Source organism: Pocillopora verrucosa, chromosome 14 (assembly GCF_036669915.1).
Source record: "Pocillopora verrucosa isolate sample1 chromosome 14, ASM3666991v2, whole genome shotgun sequence".
Taxonomy (NCBI): Eukaryota; Metazoa; Cnidaria; class Anthozoa; order Scleractinia; family Pocilloporidae; genus Pocillopora; species Pocillopora verrucosa.
In genome coordinates, this window is record NC_089325.1 from 8,200,150 (window position 1) to 8,220,508 (window position 20,359).

Here is a 20,359-nt window from a genome sequence, read left to right on the forward strand (position 1 = left end):
GTATTTGTGAGTGCTTGTCTACGTGGCACGTTTTGTTATTTCTCTCTCACGGCCCGTCCTAATTTGGACCCTTAACGTAATGCTGACTCATCGTCACATGACATAGCGCAGACGCACCTCTCATATTTCTAGTGGAACCGGGTACTTCTCTCATTTGGGGCCTGGATGCAGATAAGGTCCTCGAACATAATACTCCTTGTTCTCGAAAGAGAGACCAGGATACTAATTTCCCGTACAGCAGTTGTTTTATCGAATATTGATCAGAGTCACATCTCTCGTTTTTGATGAGTCTAGTCTTTCTCAAATTGACGGTGTGTATGATAGACAAGCGGGACCTCGGCGAAAAAAATTATTCTGTCGTCTTTTCATCAGGACTTCTTTGGACTCATGCCACGAATTACGTCGGGGAAAAATTGTGCTGCAAGCATACGCCACACACTAAGAACATTAAAGAAAATGTAGCACGCTCAATGAACTGCGGGCCTTCTTCCCTAGCCTAAGAAGGGTGGAGATAGAAACCCGCACGGAGCCCGCGCGGAGCCCACACGGCACAAAAGTTTCCTATCTCCAGTTTTCCCGACCGAGCTCGGATAACGTATACCATCATCCTTTATTTACAAACACCTTGTATAAATGACAAGGCAGAAAAATTGCTGACAAACGTATTCGAACGTTTTTCGAACACATAGGGTTGCATTATAAAACTCACAGTGACAAGTGGTATTCATTTTATTCCTGTACAAGTTATCGATCAGTTTGTATCGGTAATTCTCACTGTATTCTAGTGGAACACAAGAAAATAGATGGCTCTCTCGGTGAAGGCGTATTTGAACCCAGAAACCAATCAGCAAGAAATTCGTCGTTTTGCTATCGACGAAGGTGCCTCAGCCAATTTTGCCTATTTGAGGCAGAAGATCGAGCAGGTCTTTCCATCCGTCAGGGGCAAGGTGTTCAAATTGTTTTGGAAAGGTAAGATAATTGGTTTTCTGTTAATTCGCTTTGCACGCTCGATCTCTTGTGAGAAATGTCGAGTTCTCTGTGTTTTGTACCAGTACAAGTTTCACTTAAAAGCTGTTCTCTTAAACTGGGACAGATACAAAGTTTGGAAGAACAAATTGCATAAAGATTTTAACCAACAGACTAAAGGAAAGAAGGGCGATGCCAATTTTTTTATAACTGTTTTTTATTCCAATGTTTTGTTATGTAACTGAATGTACTCCATATTTTTCTCTTCGTAGATGCCGACAACGAGATGATAACATTTTCGAGCGATGAAGAGTTGGTGGAAGCATTAGGAAGTATCAGTGGCGATGTGTTTCGTGTATTTGTGAAAGGTGGTGAACCGGACGCCAGTAATGTTGGTAAGATGTTATACTTTTTCCATCTGTTTGTTTCCCAATTGACCGATTGAAAAAACTAAGCCTCGAGCTTATTGTCGGATACAATTATTTTTTTCTTGCACATTTATCAAGAATGTTTTGCAGACAGTAGGTGACGTGGCAGGTCCAACTAAGTAGGTGTGAAAGGGAAATCTTTTTGCCTGATCATCATGAGACAGCAGTTACACTGAATCCCGTTTACTGCCAGTTAAATTTTTCTTTTCGTCTTTGCTTTTTTCTTGTGTCTGTCGACAGATTTTTATAAGGATGAACACCAACATTATTAAATTTGCATTGATTTTGTTGACTTTATATTTTTCAGAGGACTCAGCTGAACAACAGGACTCTGACACAGCCCACCCTGGTGTGGTGTGCGATGGTTGTGAGAAGCACATCTTTGGGATCCGGTTCAAGTGTGTGGTTTGCCCAGACTTTGACCTTTGCATGACCTGCGAGACTAAAGGAATGCATAAGGAACATGAGATGCTACGTATTGCAACACCAAGAACTCCTGGAGACAACTGGTTCCCTGGCTTCAACCCATTTGGATTTGGTCATCCACCTCGCCACCCCCCACATGGTCACCCACCTCACCACCCCCCTCATGGTCATCCACCACACCACCCCCCTCATGGTCCTCCTCCTCCTCATGGAATTCCTCCCTATCAATTTGACTTTGGACGTGGATTTGGCCCATGGGGACGTGGATTTGGCCGTAGAGGGGGCCGTGGTCGTTGTGGCAAAGCCAGAGGCCGTTGCAACAGCGGAGGAAAGAAATGTGATCGCCATACAGAGGCCAACACTGGAGAGGTTCCTGTTGGACCGCCCTTTCTTCATGCCGTTGGAGAGACGATTGCGTCATTTCTTGGGCCTCTGGGTGTAGAGGTGCACACATATGCAAGTACTGAGGAAGGTATGCATTTACAGAAGCCTTGCACATCAACTGGATTGCTTGACTTCATTAGTATAGAACATGTTTTGATTTTGGCTAGAGGTTGTTATAATTCCTAAATCAGTGAACCAATAAAAAGTTAAGAGTGTTATGAATTAAATTTTGGAAACTTCCTGTGGGATAAATAGCCTTAACTTTAGGATTGGAAAAGATGATTTTGTTCATAGCTTTGGATACTAAGGAATAACACTCACATTCTTGCATCACAGATTTCTGGGAAATGTTTAAAGAAACAATTAATTGTGAATGGGGAGGAAATGCTGTGTTTCTTTAATGTCATGATTCTGATTATGAATGCAGATTGTTGTCAAGGCAGATGTCAGGAAAGTGACCAACAACCTACTGCAGATACTGGTCCTGCTGAAGAATTCACAGAACGAACAGTTAATGATGGCATGAATGAAAGTGCTCCAGGAAATGTCACACAAACAAATGAAAAAGAAACTTCTGCAATGGTGAGGAAATCACTTTGGGACAATTTATCACAATCTAACATATTTTCTTGATATGAAAAATGGATTAAGTTCACCCCTATAAGTGGTGGTGCATGCTGAAATACTAGACTTGGGAGATGCCAAACCCTGTGTTAGTAAATTTTCTTAATCATTACAGCAGTACAACTCCTCTTCATTGTAACTGCATGACTTGGGTTATGGTAGGAATCTATAAATGACAGGAAAATATGTTACATTCAAGTTGCAATGATCTGTCAAGCATGCGTTTTTGGGTTATGTGGGTTTCCACATCCCAGTGTTCTTAAATAACAGCAACCGTGCATAATTTGAGGATGGAAAAAAAAGCATGAGCCTCCACTTTTCAAAGTACTTTCTGCCACCCCTTAGATCTGACAAGGCACTTACCCATCCATGGATGGGGGTATGTGCTGACATATTTGTACCTCATGGAACTGCCAGCAGTAATTACTTGAGTATAAATAACCTAAGTGTGTTTTTTTAGGATGTCCAGCCTCCAGAGGAGTTTGTTTTGGTTGATGAGAATGCTGAGACACAAGAAGGAGCCTCTGGAACAGTTGATGAAGAAGTCCCATCTGACCCTCTGGAGGTAGCCATAGCAAAGATGCGTGCAATGGGATTTGAAGATGACAGTGGCTGGCTGCGGCAATTGATAACTACCAAGGGTTATGATCTCAACAAAGTCCTTGATGCCATGCAGTTTGAGGGGAAGAATTGATGGACATCTCACAGTGCATCCTGCTTAATATGTAGCCAATTGTTGTTGTTTTTTGTGTGGTAATTTTTCAGTTTAATTTAGCATTTACTAAGTTTGTGGGAATTGCTAATCATTGGAATCATGCATATGAAATGTCAACTGCATAGAACTGTTTCAAAAAAATTAGACAGATCTGGTATCTGGGAGCCTTCTGGAAACTAAATGATTGTATAGCCAAGTGTATTAAGTTTTAATTTTTAAGTGATAATTACAGAAATTTTAAAAAAAACATTTTCTGGTGCCTTTTGGAATAGAGGCCTTTTCCTCTCAGGATTTGTAATTTCTTCTGCTGTAGTAACATTGAGAGAAACATGAATGGGAGGAGAAATACCTTCAAGACCAGTTAAGTGTTTGTGCCATTCAAGAGGTTCAAATTTTTTTTTTTTAAGTGAAAATTATCTTTTTTTCTAGTTCCCTCATAAGATTACCAAATAGTGTTTGTTACAGTTAATTGCCAAGGGAGGAGGCAACTTCTTGCTGCTTTGTCTAAATTTGAAGTTGACATTTCATTAATGGCCTTTCATGCGTTCAAAAGGTGTTTTGGATTTTGGATTTTGATGAGTACAATTCCATTGTACAAAAGTTCCTTTTTTTTTCTTTGGAGGTGAATCAAATTGTGAAGAGTGAAAAAAAAAAACCCATTGTAGAAGGGTTCAAACTATTTGAGTGAAGATTTTGGTTGTGGTTGATAATTATTCAATGTGCTTGATGGTTGTGTCATGTAACTGAGCAGTAATAGCATTGTAATGAGCAGTGATGTGAAAATAAACTTCTTAAATGATGAGTAATGTTGAGTGGTCTTGTCTACAAGTAGCATGGTTGCATCTGAATATTGATAAAAGCCCAACATCAAACAATTTTTTTATGGGGCACCAATCCAGTCAATATTCCCTCAGTCTGTATTTCTGTGACCTTGTTCACTTTTTATACATTCAACTTTTTACCTTTCATATGGTCAACTAGAGTTTTTATGCAGTCAACCTTTTACTTTTAATAAGATCACTTTTTACTTTTTTTCACCTTGACTTCACCTACTGTGAAGGTAGGCATGATCTTGGAATTGGTGCTCTGTATCAGAAGCTTCAAGACATTCAACACTTTGCTCTTGCGCTTCACAATCAGGTCAAGACCACAGTCATAAACAGTTGATTCTTTTAGTCTGCATTTTACCCTTGGTCTGCAGTCTGCATTTTACCCTCAGTCTGCACTTTATTAGTCTGAAGTCTGAAGTGTAAAGTTGACCGTAAAAATTTGACCATATGAAAAAAGTTGACCATGTAAAAAAGTCAACTTTACCATATAAAAAGTAAAAAGTTGACCATATGAAAAGTAAAAATTGATCTTATTAAAAGTAAAAAATTGACCACATAAAAACTCTAGTTGACCATATAAAAAGTTGAATTGACCATGTAAAAAGTAGACTAGGTCACAGAAATACAGACTGAGGGAATATTGACTGGTTTGGCACCCCATAATTTTTTATTACTGCAAGAAGTTTTTATGATTTGATATTGGAAGTAAAAGCACAACTTCTACCACCACACACAAAGGGAGATTTAATTTACATTTTTACAATGATACTCATATGTACAATGTAGAAATAGTCGATTGTGTAGTGCATGCCAAGCACATTATGTAAAATGTAAACTTTCTGTATCTTAATACCTAAAAAAAAAAAAAAACAGTCACTGGTAACAAACCCTTCAATTTAACAGAGGAATGATGAATTGTGACAAGAAATAAATAAGCAGCCTGCCATTCTTATAACACTCTTTTTAAAGATTAGATGGTCTGGCAAATTAGTCACATCAAAAGGGAATCTTTGTTCATTTGTAAGAAAATAGAATCACTTTGCCAAAGGTTACTGACTGGAGTACACTGACCCATTCTTCAGCAAAATCTGGTGTGACTCCCAGTGGACCCGTGTTCTGCTCACACTCAGTTTGAATGAATTATATCTCACAAGTCATGTATACATTTATCTTTTTTTGTTTCAATGTTCTTTTGCAAATACTTTACTCTGTTGGTTGACTTTCAAGATGGTCATCTTTCCCATTCTCTCCTTCACTTGTTACCCCTGAATCTGATCCACCATTCATTTGCACATCCTTGGTTTCTCCTTCGGCAGTAGGGTCAGTAGTTCTAGTTTCCTTGTCACCCTCCCCCTCAACTGAGTCCTCACTTTCTCCTGTACCCACAACACTGCTTGGCTGACTTCCTTCATTCTCTTCACCCTCTTCATCTCCAAGAGTTGCTTCTTCTGAGAAAGTGTCCCATCTTGAGCTCTTAAAGTCAAGCAGTCTTTGTATATTACTCTTGCTAACCTGATCCATACATTGAGAGTAGCCTGCAAGAAGAGTGTGTGCCAAAGCAACTCCATATTCCACTCTTGTTGTTTCAGTGGTTTCAACTGCAGCCAGATCCTGAGCTATCTCAAAGCCTCTCCTGTACATGCGCACAGCATCTTCATACTTTCCCTGAATAAAGGAAATAAAAAGAGCTTTTGTCAGAAAATCATGATGCTATATCTGTGGCCGCTGAATATTGGCTGGTTTCCTTCCAATCACACCTCACAAATAGCAATAGATGGATAAGGCTAGCTAGCAGCTCAGTTCATGTATAAGGCTCAAAAAACTATTTGCACAACTTTGGAATAGCTAAAGAAAATAAAGGATATTGAATGAATAATAAAGTTCAAATGTGCCATGCACAGGTCTCTTGTCTTACCAGGGAGTTATAAATAGAACCAAGACTTGTACAAGCTCTCTGTTGTTCTGGTAATTGCTGAGATCGATCAGCCAACTCAACAAACATCTCAAGATACTTCATAGCACTTTCCACATCTCCTTGCCTGTGAAAGGAATCAATTATACCCTTGCTTACACACACCCAAAAACTTAACTTAAACAAATAAAAAATTCAGGTTGAAACTTTTTTAAGAGATGGTTTATTTAATAGCAAACATTTGCCAAATTGTATATCTGCTACCTTGCTAGTACATGTTTTGGAAAATTATTAGACAAAATAAAAGAACTTACAACTCATAAGCTCTTGCTAAGGCCTGACAAGCTCTCCCCATTCCAACATCATCTGTGTTCTGCTGGCATTTCTCCAAGTACCCATTATGATACTAAAAAATATATCAAGCATGATAATTAGCTATCTGTAAACTGAGTTGCCAGTTACACCATTACACCAAGACAAATTTTCTTACTGATGAAACCTCTCTTATTTCTTACCAGAATGGCTGTTTCAGCATCTCCAATCTCCTCATAAGCACATCCCAAGCGATAGCCAGCCAAACCTTCTTGTTGACTATCACCACCTATCACAAAGCCAGAATCATAGAAGTTTGTTTGTTTGATTTTACAGATGGAAATGGAAATTGCAAGATCATTTATCTGCCTAAAAAAAATATTATTATGGGCATTAAAATATATCAGTCAAGAGGAAGGGAGACAGACAGGCAAACAGCAAAAGAGAATGCTCCTGGGATTTTCAGACTTACTTTCTTTTGCCATTCCATATGCTTTCAGGAGATATTCTATTGACTTCATCAAGTCAACCTCTTTAACCTATGAAAATTGAAAGAAAAATCACAGATTGGAAATAAATAGAACACGTTACATAGTAGATCTATATTCACTTCTGGTTTAATATCAGAGATCCAAGTCAAATTTTCTAGCCTAAGATATTGTTTGCACTATACCTCATCTGCCATGGTTGTATACACTCTCCTAAGGTGTCCACAAGAGAGTGAATGTAGATTTTCTCCATCATCTGTCTGCCACAGTCGCCCTTTAGTCAAGTTGTAAAATGATTCTAAATACTCTGCTGCTTTGAACAAGTCCCCTGTAAATAAAAAATCATGAATAAGTTACCACTAACAGCATTATTGTACACACTCTAGTTTGTCTTTGTTTGCAAAACTTAATATATTTTTATAATTTTAATATATTTTTTGAAATAACATATTTCATAAGCTTTAAGACAGGGAAACCATAAAAAGAATTGATCTAAACATCAGATGTTGTTGGACCCTGTCTTTTGATCAACAATTTTACCTCTTTTCTCAGAGGCCAATCCCATGTTGCAGTTAGCCTCTGATTCCTTCCTTCTTCCATCTCCTCTAATCTTCAGACTTGTCTTCAAACAAGAGCCATAAAAGTGATCTGAAAGCCAAAAGTCACCAGCCTCTTCAAAGAATCTTGCCAGGGCCAATAAGCTGTGATAAACTTGGTCCATCTTGCCTAAAAATTAAAGGGAGAAAAACAAGCAATAGTTAATTTCATATCTTCATGATATCTATACCAATGGTGGATATCAGCACATCACATATTTGTAACTCACCCCTTCTCTTTGCTGCCTCTGCTGTTGTTAGATGATATTTCAGTTGGTCGAGTTTCTCTGGTTGATCTTCTAACAAAGGTTGATCGGACAGACCAGAGTCTGCTCCTAAACTTTTTATATCTTGTTTCTGTTTCTCCATCAAATTAAACAGCTCTTGAAATGACTGATGGAAACCTTCTTTCAACATGTCAAGGCAAAGATTGTGCTCATAGGTATTCCGATACCTGCCACAACAAAGATTTATGATTAGTACAGTCGACAGAAGCACATATCAGTCTCTCAGCGAGTTACTACACTTGTGCTCTAAATCAATACAAATATTTCTCATGACTGGTAACTCCCACACATGTATTTACATACCTCGAAGTGTCAATCTTTTCATAACTAGCTGTTTTCTTCAGATCAGAAGGAGGACTCCTTACAAAGGAGCCTTCTGGTCTTTGTATTCCTCTGCTACTTCGTAATGGACTTCCTAAAGAGGAACCTTTGGCTGGTGGAGATGGGACATGTCGAATGACCTGCTGAGTGACCTGGCCACCAACTTTGATAGGAGGAAGCGCAGTAGCCAGTGAGGTCATCTTGAGTTCTGAAGAGGTCTTCTAAACGTTAATACTATAAAATTAAAAGGCCTGCTTTACTCCACTTAAAACATAGAGACATATGCTGACATATGTGTTTTGATGCTTGGACTTACAGCTAGGACCAGGAAAATAAGGCTACAAAGAGGTATTTAACCATTCACACCCTAACATCAGTATGCATATTCTCCATACTGTTCTCTACACTTTTTTTAACTAGCTGTCAAGGAGAACTTGTTTAACAATCAAGAGCATCTTTAGTTGGAGTTAGGAATTGGATGCAAGTCACTCTTAGGGGTATAGGGGTTTAGGAAAACCTCGACAGTGGTGATGTATTGAACACAAATATGAATAAATATTTAGCATTGGTCAGGTACCAAATACAATTATCACTAAACTGATCATCAAGTACGCAAGAGAACTAATGTAATGTAAAATTTTAAAGCATAGAGTAGCTCTCTTTTTGCTTAGAGGACCAATTTAGGTCGAGATGATTTTGAACTTAAATGGCAAGTGTAACCCCACAATAACTTTGAATTTGTGGTCGAGTGTACCGATTTAATTACATTCACCCAGTCTATTTCATAGTTTGAAACATGAATAAAACACAGTGGTTCAAGAGCCTCTACACAAGAGACTTCGAAAGTAACTTTCGTCGACGGCCTCAGGTAGTGAGGTGTCAAGACTGACAAATGCCTAAGACTTTAAACACCCGCACAAAATAGTCAACAATCTGTCCCCAAACACTTGCCTTCTGGTGGATCAAATCAAAGAAAAACACTAAAATGTACCTGTTTCCACCGCAAATCGATCACTTCATCAAAGATAACACTTCTCCCGTCCAAACGAAAGTATCATTCCCAATTTTCGCCATGTTTTTTGATCACGAAGCACCATTAGCTGTGACGTCATTACCATGGCAACCCTTCAAAACAGTCTCACGAAACAACTCCCAAAGATCGCAAGTATATGTGGGATACTATCCGAAAAAAAATATGACGCAAAATCGTTCGAAGATCACCCGATCTAGCCGCGCTGTGATTGGTAGAAAAAAATAGCTTGGTGATGAAGCCAAAATGGCGGACCCTCCGGACGATGGATGGCAGTCACTTTTGAGTGAAACGATACCTGAGTTAGGAACGAATTTTAACGATGATAGAGCCATGAATGATCCTATGATAGGCGATTTTGACGGTAAGTTTATTAATCTCTTCATATCTTTACCTAGTGTCCGTATTACTCGCTAAATTCCTGTCCAAGATCACCGTAACTTCGTGGTTGTTTTTGCATTAAGTTACAAGGATGTTTCGTTCATATCAGAGAAAAGGTGGTAAATTACCATAGTTAAGTTCGCCAGATGATTCGAAATGAATGAAAAGATCTTGCTAAAGTTTTCTTTTTCACTTGTGATGTTTAGTGTCGTCAAAGTTGAGTGCGAATGTTCACACGCGTAGCAGATATAAATGTGACTCTAAGCGGATTGTTAATTTATGTTCTGTTTCACTTCCTTAAGCGTAAGGCAGCCCATGCGCTTGATTAAAATTATGCTTATAGTCACTCGTGTATTGTATTTTCCTAAAGCCTCAACAACCAACTTTCTTTTCTGACACCGATTAATAAGCTTTGGGCATGCACTCTCGTGACAAGATTTGCATGTTACAAAGTTTATTTTCAGTTTTGCATATGTGCATGTGACATTTGTTGTTGATTAAGTGAACCACGGACCGTGCATGCGTTGGTTATGTCTCGTGATTGGCTTGTTGCATAAAAAGGTTTGATCAGGGCATGTCAGGGGTGGATACTTGTGTGCTGTTAAATAACTGAGCTTAGCAAGGTCATATTTCTTTTCACGTCTGAAGCGAAATCGTCCACATAGGGTGTATTTACCTTCAGATTGTAAATAAATTTACAAGGAGTAAAATTCATCAAAATACTGGCTAAATGTAGTTTTGTTTCGCCAAACTTGGTCCATGAAATATTAAATGATTGTAAGTTTTGCCTAATTCATGGAAGCAAAGCTACTTCCATTGTGGTTTACAAACAGTGCTTATCGCTGCAAGTGTCAGTTAGTAGTTTAGGTTTGTGGTTAATCTTTAATGTATGGAATTCATTAGCCAAGCTGTCTAGTATGCAGTCTGTAAAACAGCATTTAGTCTGTGAATTGTTCTCTTTTACTGAAACCTCTTTTAGAAGGCAAATGTAGATCACACAGTTAGACAAATGAGACAATTTGTGCAAGGTCATGTAGATCAACTTCATATTACGTATGGGTGACATGTTAAGTGAAGAGGTTTGTAGACCTGCATTAATTAAAGAGGTTCTTATCTTAGTTCTGCACTCTCTCTTAACATGTTGACTTGTTTATGTCTGATATTCCAAATAAAACTTTTTTGTGTTTGATAGATAAATAGGTGTTCAGCCTCCTATATGAGTAAGCTTTTTTGCACATTCTCTCTTTCTGTGTCTTATGAGTTATTGATCCCATTACACAGTATATTTAATTACTGTGAAACCCTAGATAATTCAACAGGATTTGGAGAATCAGTTAGGAAAAAATGATAAGTGTCTATAACACAGATGTGCAATTGTAGGGTAACTGGTTAATTTTCTATTTTTTTTTTTGGTTTTATTTATGACATCTTCGTCTTTGTATTTAGAGGGATTTTTGGATTTCCTTTGTGGAGCACCATCTGATGGTGATCAGGAACAAAACAGTACAGCACTTTCACCTGGGGTGAACCTTAAGACTGACCCTTCACAGCTTATTCTCTCACCTCCAATCACACCTCCAGAGTCAATGGATACAGATGATGATTCTTCATCCTCACTGAACTTTGCAGACTATCTCTCCAAACTTACAACACAACAACAAGACCAATCACCATTTCCTATGTTTCAACCCAAGGTAAAGGTGAAACAGGAGCCAGGAGTTTGTGATCCTGGTCAGCATGGCACTCCTACACAGAATCAGAACACCACCACCCAGTACCTGCTTAATTTACTTCAAGGACAGAATTCCAAACCAGCTCCCCCTGCAATGCACACCAAGAGCTTAGAACAGCTTCTTCAGGAGCCTTCAATCCTTGCACCAACCTCACAGTCTTGTGCTGTTACAGTCCAACAGCCAACAGTTGTTACACAACAGGTACCACAGATGTCTCAGACAACCCCTCAACTCCTGCAGCTGCTGCTTCAACAACAGCAACAGCAACAGCAGCAGCAACAACAACAACAACAACAGCAGCAGCAGCAACAACAACAGCAGCAGCAGCAACAACAGCAACAGCAACAGCAACAACAGCAGCAACAACAACAGCAGCAGCAACTGCCGCAATTACAACCAAAGCTTCAGCTGCCAACTGTCCAGCCACAGTGTTCAACAAGCCAGCCTTCATCAAGTCAGAACACTCTGCTACAACAGCTTTTGCAGCAACTGGGTGTGTTACCCAAACAGAGCACAACTGTAGTGCCACAGCAGCAAGTGGTAGTTCCTGAAGAACAGTTATCTCCTCAACAACAGGTTCCCTCTCCAGCCTCTATCTCTTCACTGTCATCAGCACCAGGATCCCCTGTCCATCCAACTTCTCCAGTGTTGCCTGTTCATTCAAATTCACAAGTCACAAGTCCACAAACTCAGCAGGTGAGTGATTCTTTTAATGAAGTGTAGTCTGGTTGAAATCTCTCACTGACTTTCGGGAGGATTTATCACTTGTTTCACCTTGATTGTGGCTAGATGTGTGTGAATTTTTTTAGCTGGTCCAAATTAAAGAAAAGTAACATAATGGGCCCATGATAGCATTCACAATTGCACCAATAGCAGCTAAACATCATGCTTCTTCTTGTGATACATTACAATTCAAACACATCATCTGTTGGAAACATGCAATTTACTAGTGAAAACATTGAAGTCTATTATGTAGAGTGATAGTGATTTTGTGTCTCAAGACAAACAATTGAACCATCATTTACATGTATCTAGAAACCATGATCATACTCACAAGTACACCTTTCATATGAAATTTCAGTTATTATAGAAATTCCCTAAAAAGACTGAATTTCCCTCGTAAAGATTATTATGCTCAAATTTTTTCTTGAACTCTTTTAATGTAAGAATAGTGCTGTGTGTTTAAATTGTTTGTAACTCTGTATCTTCCAGAATCTTGTGCAACCACAGATCGTAAAGCCAGATTCTGCTTCCACTGTCATTGGAACTATTGAACTTAGCCAATCACAGATTCAGCCCACACTGTCCCAAGGTCCTAATGGGGTCCTAACAGCTACAATTCCCATTGTCTTGGATCCAAACAAGATTCCAATTAGTCGCCTGACAAATGGTAAGGGCCAAGGAGGAGTCAAAACAGAAAAGCGATCAGCTCACAATTTGATTGAGAAGCGATACCGCACAAGTATCAATGACAAGATTGTGGAGTTGAAAGACCTTGTGTGTGGGCCAGATGCAAAGGTGAGGCTATCATTTTGAAACAATCATTGTTTCTTATTATTATCTAAAACTATAAAAATAAAATTTTTACCATTTTTTGTAGAAGCATTGCAGTTTGCTGAAAGAAAGAAAACAGGAACTTTGCTAAGGGTGTGTGTGATTTTAATGTTGTTGCCACTTTTTTTTAAGATGAACAAGGCTGGTGTGTTGCGGAAGGCCATAGAGGTAATAATGAAGCTCCAAAATGAAAATGCACGCCTCAAACAAGAAAACATGAGTTTGAAAATGGCACAGCAAAAAAGAGGTAAAGACTATTGATACTGTTTTTGTAAGACAAGGAGTAAAATGCACATATTACACAAAGTACTGTCTACATGTATTTCAGAAGGCTGGTTAATGTGTTCTGGGGACTGTAACAGGCACATGTCACAAGGTACTTCCTTGGTTTGAAGTGCTCTTGTCAGGCTGGTTCATTAACATTCTGTAGGTTAAAACAAACTTTTGAGCACTTTTGTATTGTTTGCACTTACTTAGGGTAAAATACTGCTTTATATTGATCTTGAAAAAAATGGATTAATTCCCTTCAATCCTACTCAGAAACCATCACAGAGCTTGTTCGAAAGCAAAAGGAACATCAGGTAAAGAAAGAGGTAATGGAAGACTGCACTATGACGGAGGCTGAAGCTGTAAAGAGTGAAGAATCCAACAAGATAGAAGAAGTTGCCAAAGCTAGTAGTGTTATAACAAGCCCTCTTACACCTCCTACACCAGATCCACAGAGCAAAGACAAGACTCACATCAAAGTAGAAGCCCTGCCTGTCAATAGCTGTGGAATGATGGATCGCACCCGCGTGGCATTGTTTGCTTTCATGTTTACCTTTTTGTTTATCAACCCTTTGAGTTACATTGTGCCTCAGCTTGATAAAGGTGAAGTCAATAGCCTCGGTGTCTTTTTAACTGCTGTTATCTACCTAAATTTCACAATGTCGCTTCTTTTGAAAGACAGTCATTACGAATAGTACACAGAACAGCCTAAATTTCATGTTTTTATGAAAGTTTCAACATCACTTGTTCATTGTTGCATAAGTTCACGAGTCTTTTTTCATTGATGTAATTCCCATAAGTAAAACAAACTAGTAAATTCACTACTGAAATTTTTCTCTAGTATAAACAAAATCAGTTGCAGAAGAAGTAACTTTGAGCACAGAAATGCTGTAATCACAAAACCTTTTTGAAATGTTTGGTTGTGACTTTTGAACTACCTATACTATTCTAACTTTGAGGTTTTATTATTCACATGTGGAAATTTATGGTGGTAACAAAAGTGTTTTTGCTCAAACTGTCTTTGTAAAGTGCACTTTGTTCAAACAGGTATGCTTTTCTCTAACCCTGTGGAAAGTGAAAGACCCCGTGCTGCCGGAAGGACATTGCATTCTTATGGGGAAAATGTCACCATACAGCAGGAAAATTGGCTTTGGAATACTGCCCTGATTGCCCTTAACTGGTCTCTGCATGCTTTTGTAGCCTTGGCAGTGTTGGTGCGTATCTTTGTGTTTGGGGAGCCTGTGACGAGACCACACTCTGATAATGCAGTCTTATTCTGGAGACACAGAAATCAAGCTGATGAAGACTTAATTAAGGTAAGGTTAAAAGGAGCACAATGGAGAGGTGAATACCAAGCTTAACTTTGTCAAGGTCAGGTTGTGACTACCTAAATTCTCAATATGATTGCCAGAAATTAAGGCAAAGTTGCCTGACAATCAGTTTTGGAGGTTCATACAACTTCTCAAAGCTTAATACTTAGGCAACTGAGTTTAAATAGCCAATTTTGCTGGAGAGAAAGCAACAGGACTTCAATATTATGATATTTAATGCAAATGTTTATCTCAGTGTGAACCATTTCCATTAACACATAGTAATTTTTTTTCTGCTTTCCATTGTGAGGCAGCTTGGAGCACTGTCAAAGTAAGCCTAGACATGAATATCACAGCCTTTAGATGAGTCTTGTTATGTGGAAATTAAATTGCTTTGTCTTTGTTGTTTACAGTTGTGGTTGAAAGTATGTCACATGACCACAGTTGTATCAAATTCGAAGTGTAATGGCCTTTGAGACTTTGTATGCATTAATTAAGAGTTGTCAATTTCTTTTTCAGGGTGATACTATCTCAGCAGCTCGTCACCTAGAAATTTGCCTCAGGGCACTAAAACGTCCCCTTCCTGTTTCAAAGCTTGACGTGGCTTGTGGCCTTGTTTGGCAGTTGATGCGTCATGTTCTTCAGAGGCTATGGATTGGAACTTGGCTTGCATCTGCTGCTGGAGGAATAAATTTATGGGGACGAAGTACTGATACAAAGGATTATGCTAAAATATCAGCCAAAGATGCAGCTTTAGTCTACCATAAGTTGCATCAATTGAGCCTTACAGGTAATGTTCTTTGAAGGTCCCACATGCTGCTCAAGTGTTTGTAAGCTTTACCTTTTATTCTTCAGTTAAATTTTAGGAGAAAATACTATTCTAATTATTCATGCTAGATCAAACTTTCTGTATGTTGTGAGAGAGTATCATTGGAAAGGTGCAACTTTCTCATAGTACAAGTGTATGTATATTTTTGTAGGTCATGTCTCTGTGAATGGCTGGCGTTCTTCCTTTCTTGGCTTGGCAGCTGTGAACCTTGCAGAGTCTGCGGACAAACTGATAAGCATCGACATCTTAGCAGAAATCTACGTATCAGCTGCAATACAGATAAGGACTTCATTCCCAGATGGACTTCACTTTATTGCTGTGAGTTGAATATTCAAAGAGAGTACAGTATGCTCTTTCACTGATAAGACTTTTTCAGTTTTGACATATTCCAGTGTCATCAGTCTGTGTATCATTTCATTTTGTCCATCCTAAGTCTGCAGACTTTTCTTATGTTGTCAGACATAGGTATTAGAATGGTTACGCTGACACCATATGTTTTGTTCAGAGGTACTTCCTTGGCCGGGCACAAACATCTTATGCATCTCGTGGAACAACAGTTCCAGCTTCACTGCAGTGGCTCTTCCGCCCAAAGGGACACCGCTTCTTTGTCAGCAGTCGGTGGACCTGCCAGGGAGGTGATAGCATGTGGGCCAGTATAAGTGACAAAAGTGAGTGTAATTTTGTAAAAAAGAAACTTTCCTCTCCTTTTGTCTGCTGCATGGAGTAGGGCAGGTGAAGTACAAGGGGTATCCATAAATTCTGCAGCAGTGAGCAAATAACAGTCCTTTTGATCTTTCATGGATAGGGCAGTAGTTCAGTGTAGATTACCATCTTTCGGCTCCCCACCCCTCCTCTCCCACAGTATTTTTGTCAGATGGAATCTCCTGAAAGTTGGCTGCTACCTTTATTTGTACTCCTGAATAGAGAAAGGCATTTTGTTATTTAAGTTTCTTACCTAGTGAGTTTGGCCGTGGCTATAACTTTCACTTCTGGATTAGCATAAGGCTTGCACATCAGGTCTGGAGAAATAGTAACCAATGGAAACAAATTTAAAAGTATTATTGCAAACATTTTGTGCTTCAGATGGTCGGAATTTGGTGGAACATGTTACTTTTATTTTGCCTTATTTTTACATCTGTATGAAGATAAATTATGTGTGAGAAGTTACTACTAGACTGAAATTATTTGATGCAATTTACCATCTAGCCAACCCAGTGGCTCATGTGAGTCAAGCATTCCGGGAGTACCTCCTCCGATATGCTCTCTCATCTATTGTATTACCAAGTGCAACAGATGAAGATACCACTGGTGATAAGAGTGTGCGAGATGCCCTCAGGTATCTTCACATGCTGAACGAGTGTGCATCTACTAGTGAGAAGCCTGTCAACATGTCTTCAGCTGTTGGTGATGATGAGGTTTCCAAATGGTGGGTAGCAGTGGGAATGGTGGCAGTTCATTGGCTGCAAGGAGAAGACGAGACTGCTGAGAGGTTTTACAGTACAATTGAGAGTGTTCCCAAGAGCTTGTGGAATGCAGAGTAAGTTAGATGTGTTATGGTGTGCAAGTGGACTGGACTTGCAAGCTACATAGACATTGTCAGTTTTGTAAACAAATATCTGAGCCACATTTTTTATCCTGATCTTTAACGATATGGTCACCCTTATCACAAGGGTATTTTGTTGAGGCAAACCACAAGGATTTTTCTCTGGTTTTCTTTGGTTCAGTTGAGGGAATGGTATAATATTGACCATTACAAATGAAAATTAAAAAGTATTTTAAACAAATGTCCAGGGAATTCTGCCCCTTAATTTCTCGATGGTTAGAGTGGTTTCATAATCATTCTCCTCTTTATTTTGACAGTGTCATGTTGAAAAAGAAATGGCTGACATAAGGTTAAATAAAAAAACAGATATGCTTCTGATGCTCTTTTGTCCCTTCCAGTCATTCTTCCTTGAGAACATCTGTAAAATTGTTTACAATTTTTGCTGACCATGACAATTTGTTCTGCTTTAGAGATCCTGTGGCAAACTCAAGAGACCCATTAGCAAAAGCTATCCTTAGAGCGTACCTAGCTAAGAAACAGATTTTGAGTGGGGACACGCAACCCAGCTCACTTGAAGATTGTGCACAGCTGTGCAAGAAGTCGGGTCTTCATCTGCAAGAGAGCATCAACCTGACATCGTCTCTGTACCAGTCCACCAGCAGCCGCCTACACCAGCTCGCACAGCTTTTGTGCTGTGATTGGCTGCTGGGTACTCGAAAGGATATCTGGGAATTTTCACAGAAGCCTCGCTTTACTGCGACTGTCCCAACTGATCCGGTTGAGTTGCGTTCGTTTCAGAATGATTTGGAGAGTTTGCAGAAACTCACCCACAACCTCCCAGCTGCTCTGCCAAGGGTAAACTTTCCTTTTTTTTTGTTAGCCATGATGTGGACAACTCCCATTTCCCTTGCCTCAGACATAAAGGAGGAAAAACTCCAATTTTCTCTGTGCGGGCCTTCTTCCCTTACATTTAAATGAAGACAATAAGCGAGGTTCCCTCTGCTAATTCTATGTGAGCTGGAGGCTAATGTTGTGCCATTTTTTCCCTCAGCTCTATTTATACGAGGCTGTGGCTCGTCTAATGGCAGGCGCCAACCCTACTGAGACTCACCATCTGTTACAGAGGAGCACGCTGAGACAGCGAGTGGTCACCTCTCGTCACCACAAAGGACAGCAGCCTGAAGACGAAGGTGATCTTTTGGTTATTTTTCTTGAATGTGTCAACCATTAGTTAGCAGATGATTGACTGACTGATTGATTGGTTTTTTTTACTGTTTTCAGGAGACGAGGAAGAGACAACATGTGTAACAGGTGAGCGGGAGAAGGCTGCAGCCCTTATGATGGCCTGCCGACACCTCCCTCTGCCTTTCCTATCCGGTCCGTGTCAACGTAAGAAGATGCTGGTTGAGGCTGCCACTTCCCTGGAGAAAATCGGAGACAAGCGAACACTGCAGGAATGTCAGCAACTTCTGCTTCAGCTGAACTCGGTTTCAGCCGTCGAATGACAGCAGATTTTAAATTGACATCGTTCCTGTTACGTATATTTCGCTATGTATGCTTCAAAATCTTTCGTAGGCCCCAGCATTCTTTCGAATATTTCCCTACCATTCATAGCGCTGACTGCAAATTCTAGTGTGAAATTCTTAGGACTACAGGAGAGTTAAGGCGTAATTGCATGGCTTGTCTTCCCGTCTTTTGGTTACTGAGGAAACGAGAGCCACAAAATCCGTGTAACAGAGGCGAAGCGACAGCATGTAGCTGTCTCCGGCACCCCACATCATGTCATAGAAGATCATATGTGTGCTTAATTTGCGTCACAATAATAACAGCTTTGCCATAAGTAACTGAGAATTAATGGTGAAAGTAAACGCAAAATCAAGATAGCTAAAGCGTCGAAAAACTCTTTAAAGTAAAGGAAAAAATAGAGAAGAGAGATGGTCTATTTAAAATAAGTATGTATGTGCATTAAATATTTTATTTTATACCTAAGGAAAGACTTACGTCACATATTTGTTATCGTTTTTTTAGTGAAACATTTAACATAATTTGAAAAGAATCATGAACCAGTACTTACGTCTGAAGGTGATTTTATTCCAGTTATTTACCCCCAAGCCAGTTGTTGGATGCTTAAGATAAGTGACACCAATGATTGTGATTGAAATCAGTTGAGATAGTAGTTTAAAAAAAACTGTGTTGTTGCAGGAATATTATTGGAACATTGACTACTTTGGAAAAAGGAAAAAACCTGTAAGATAACACGGTATGGTAACTGTAGACACGTACGTGTTAGTTTCTCAATATGCGTGTGAAATTAATGTATGTCTTATCTGAATGATAAATAGCGTTTTTCAATTTAGTGTAACCTAAATAAAATTATTGATGTACTGTTTCAAAAATGACCCCTTCTGCGGTCTAACGTTCAGAAATGTGTCCTAATTATTTTTGGGGCGCAACAAAAGGGCATTCATTCACTTGCGTTTGTAGCCGCATAAAATACTTAGCAGTCGAATTCTCATATTCTGATTTAACAGTTTTGTAATTGTGGGTTAGGATTTGATGAATTGTCCTCCTAAAAATATATTATGCAGTAAGCTCTGCTTCCAATCGTTCCACAATTTATGCCGAACTTTTACGACAAAGGACAGTCACTCTTTCCTTGCTAGATCTGTCACGGGATATTCCGTCGAAATCGTTCAAAGAAAAAATAACATTCTAGCCCCACATGAACGTAACCTTGGTATCAAAACTGTTTGGCTACACCATCAGTTTCTGCCCACTCAGCTTGAGATAATATATTCGTTGTAAGCCAGATTCGTTACTCCTGGAGCTAATACGGAGAGGGATTAACTCCGGCTGCTTGGCCAGGTGTCATTAAAAACTCTCGAAGGCCAACCCAAGCATTTCTATGAGCTGTTAAAATGGAACCACGATGGAAGACGAAAACTACAATTCAATCAATTCGAGCTAAGAAAAAAAAAGATGACTGGTTAATCTCCGTGTAAAATCTAAGAGCTCTAAATATTTAAAGTAATTTAACAATATTTGATCTCTGTAACTTTGTTTCTACACTGTTTGTCAGCGGGTAACGAAATTAGACCTTTCTAGGCATAGAAGGGTTAAAAAAATTATGATTCGTACGTGACCATGGTGCTGGGGTTTTTTTTTTGGTGATTTCATCTTTCATCTAGTAACAACAATTAACAAAAAATCTTCCTCTGTCGATTTACTAAATTGTCTTTATTTCTAAGGTAATCCGTCCTGTTGATTAGACTAAATTGGTGATTCCTTTGGAACTACAGATGTCTTTAAAATTGAAAGAACGTCAAATCTTTTTCTCATGTCCGGATAATACAGACTAAAGGAAATACGATTCAAGGAAAATTCAGCCAAACATTCGTCAATGTGCGAACGTGATCAGTAGCA

At 39.1% G+C, this 20,359-nt stretch overlaps 3 protein-coding genes across 4 annotated transcripts; 2 read left to right on the forward strand and 1 right to left on the reverse strand.

The window, feature by feature from the left end:
- Positions 1–176: 176 nt before the first annotated feature.
- Positions 177–4,345, forward strand: LOC131776454 (sequestosome-1-like). Its single transcript, XM_059092625.2, has 5 exons — positions 177–969; positions 1,239–1,361; positions 1,702–2,292; positions 2,632–2,786; positions 3,289–4,345. Exons 1-5 carry the CDS (start codon positions 804–806, stop codon positions 3,520–3,522), a joined length of 1,269 nt encoding a protein of 422 aa, XP_058948608.2. The 5' UTR covers positions 177–803; the 3' UTR covers positions 3,523–4,345.
- A 759-nt stretch (positions 4,346–5,104) lies between these two features.
- On the reverse strand, positions 5,105–9,418 carry LOC131776453 (tetratricopeptide repeat protein 29-like). Its single transcript, XM_059092624.2, has 10 exons — positions 9,281–9,418; positions 8,272–8,523; positions 7,912–8,135; positions 7,626–7,811; positions 7,271–7,413; positions 7,070–7,136; positions 6,801–6,886; positions 6,600–6,691; positions 6,289–6,412; positions 5,105–6,038 (listed from the first exon to the last, which is right to left on the reverse strand). The coding sequence occupies exons 2-10, from the start codon at positions 8,487–8,489 to the stop codon at positions 5,577–5,579; spliced, it is 1,602 nt and encodes a 533-aa protein (XP_058948607.1). The 5' UTR covers positions 8,490–8,523; positions 9,281–9,418; the 3' UTR covers positions 5,105–5,576.
- A 108-nt stretch (positions 9,419–9,526) lies between these two features.
- Positions 9,527–19,332, forward strand: LOC131776455 (sterol regulatory element-binding protein 1). 2 transcript variants are annotated; one of them, XM_059092626.2, is made up of 13 exons: positions 9,527–9,683; positions 11,147–12,129; positions 12,646–12,951; positions 13,120–13,234; positions 13,528–13,857; positions 14,302–14,570; positions 15,084–15,354; positions 15,545–15,711; positions 15,899–16,061; positions 16,600–16,930; positions 17,407–17,791; positions 17,988–18,126; positions 18,218–19,332. In XM_059092626.2, exons 1-13 carry the CDS (start codon positions 9,566–9,568, stop codon positions 18,439–18,441), a joined length of 3,801 nt encoding a protein of 1,266 aa, XP_058948609.2. In that variant the 5' UTR covers positions 9,527–9,565; the 3' UTR covers positions 18,442–19,332. The 2 variants fall into 2 exon arrangements, with proteins under 2 accessions (XP_058948609.2, XP_058948610.2); XM_059092627.2 differs by lacking the exon at positions 9,527–9,683 and adding an exon at positions 10,345–10,477.
- The last annotated feature ends 1,027 nt before the right edge of the window (positions 19,333–20,359 follow it).

Coding starts and splice junctions, on each gene's coding strand:
- LOC131776453 (XM_059092624.2), bottom strand. CDS start 8,489: ATGACCTCACTGGCTACTGCGCTTCCTCCTATCAAAGTTGGTGGCCAG. Junction 6,692..6,800: donor ATGCTGAAACAGCCATTCTG/GTAAGAAATAAG, acceptor TATATTTTTTAG/TATCATAATGGGTACTTGGA. Junction 6,413..6,599: donor TTAGCAAGAGCTTATGAGTT/GTAAGTTCTTTT, acceptor TTCCTTTCACAG/GCAAGGAGATGTGGAAAGTG.
- LOC131776454 (XM_059092625.2), top strand. CDS start 804: ATGGCTCTCTCGGTGAAGGCGTATTTGAACCCAGAAACCAATCAGCAA. Junction 1,362..1,701: donor ACCGGACGCCAGTAATGTTG/GTAAGATGTTAT, acceptor TATATTTTTCAG/AGGACTCAGCTGAACAACAG. Junction 2,787..3,288: donor AAAAAGAAACTTCTGCAATG/GTGAGGAAATCA, acceptor GTGTTTTTTTAG/GATGTCCAGCCTCCAGAGGA.
- LOC131776455 (XM_059092626.2), top strand. CDS start 9,566: ATGGCGGACCCTCCGGACGATGGATGGCAGTCACTTTTGAGTGAAACG. Junction 15,355..15,544: donor GCATCAATTGAGCCTTACAG/GTAATGTTCTTT, acceptor ATATTTTTGTAG/GTCATGTCTCTGTGAATGGC. Junction 16,931..17,406: donor AAGAGCTTGTGGAATGCAGA/GTAAGTTAGATG, acceptor GTTCTGCTTTAG/AGATCCTGTGGCAAACTCAA.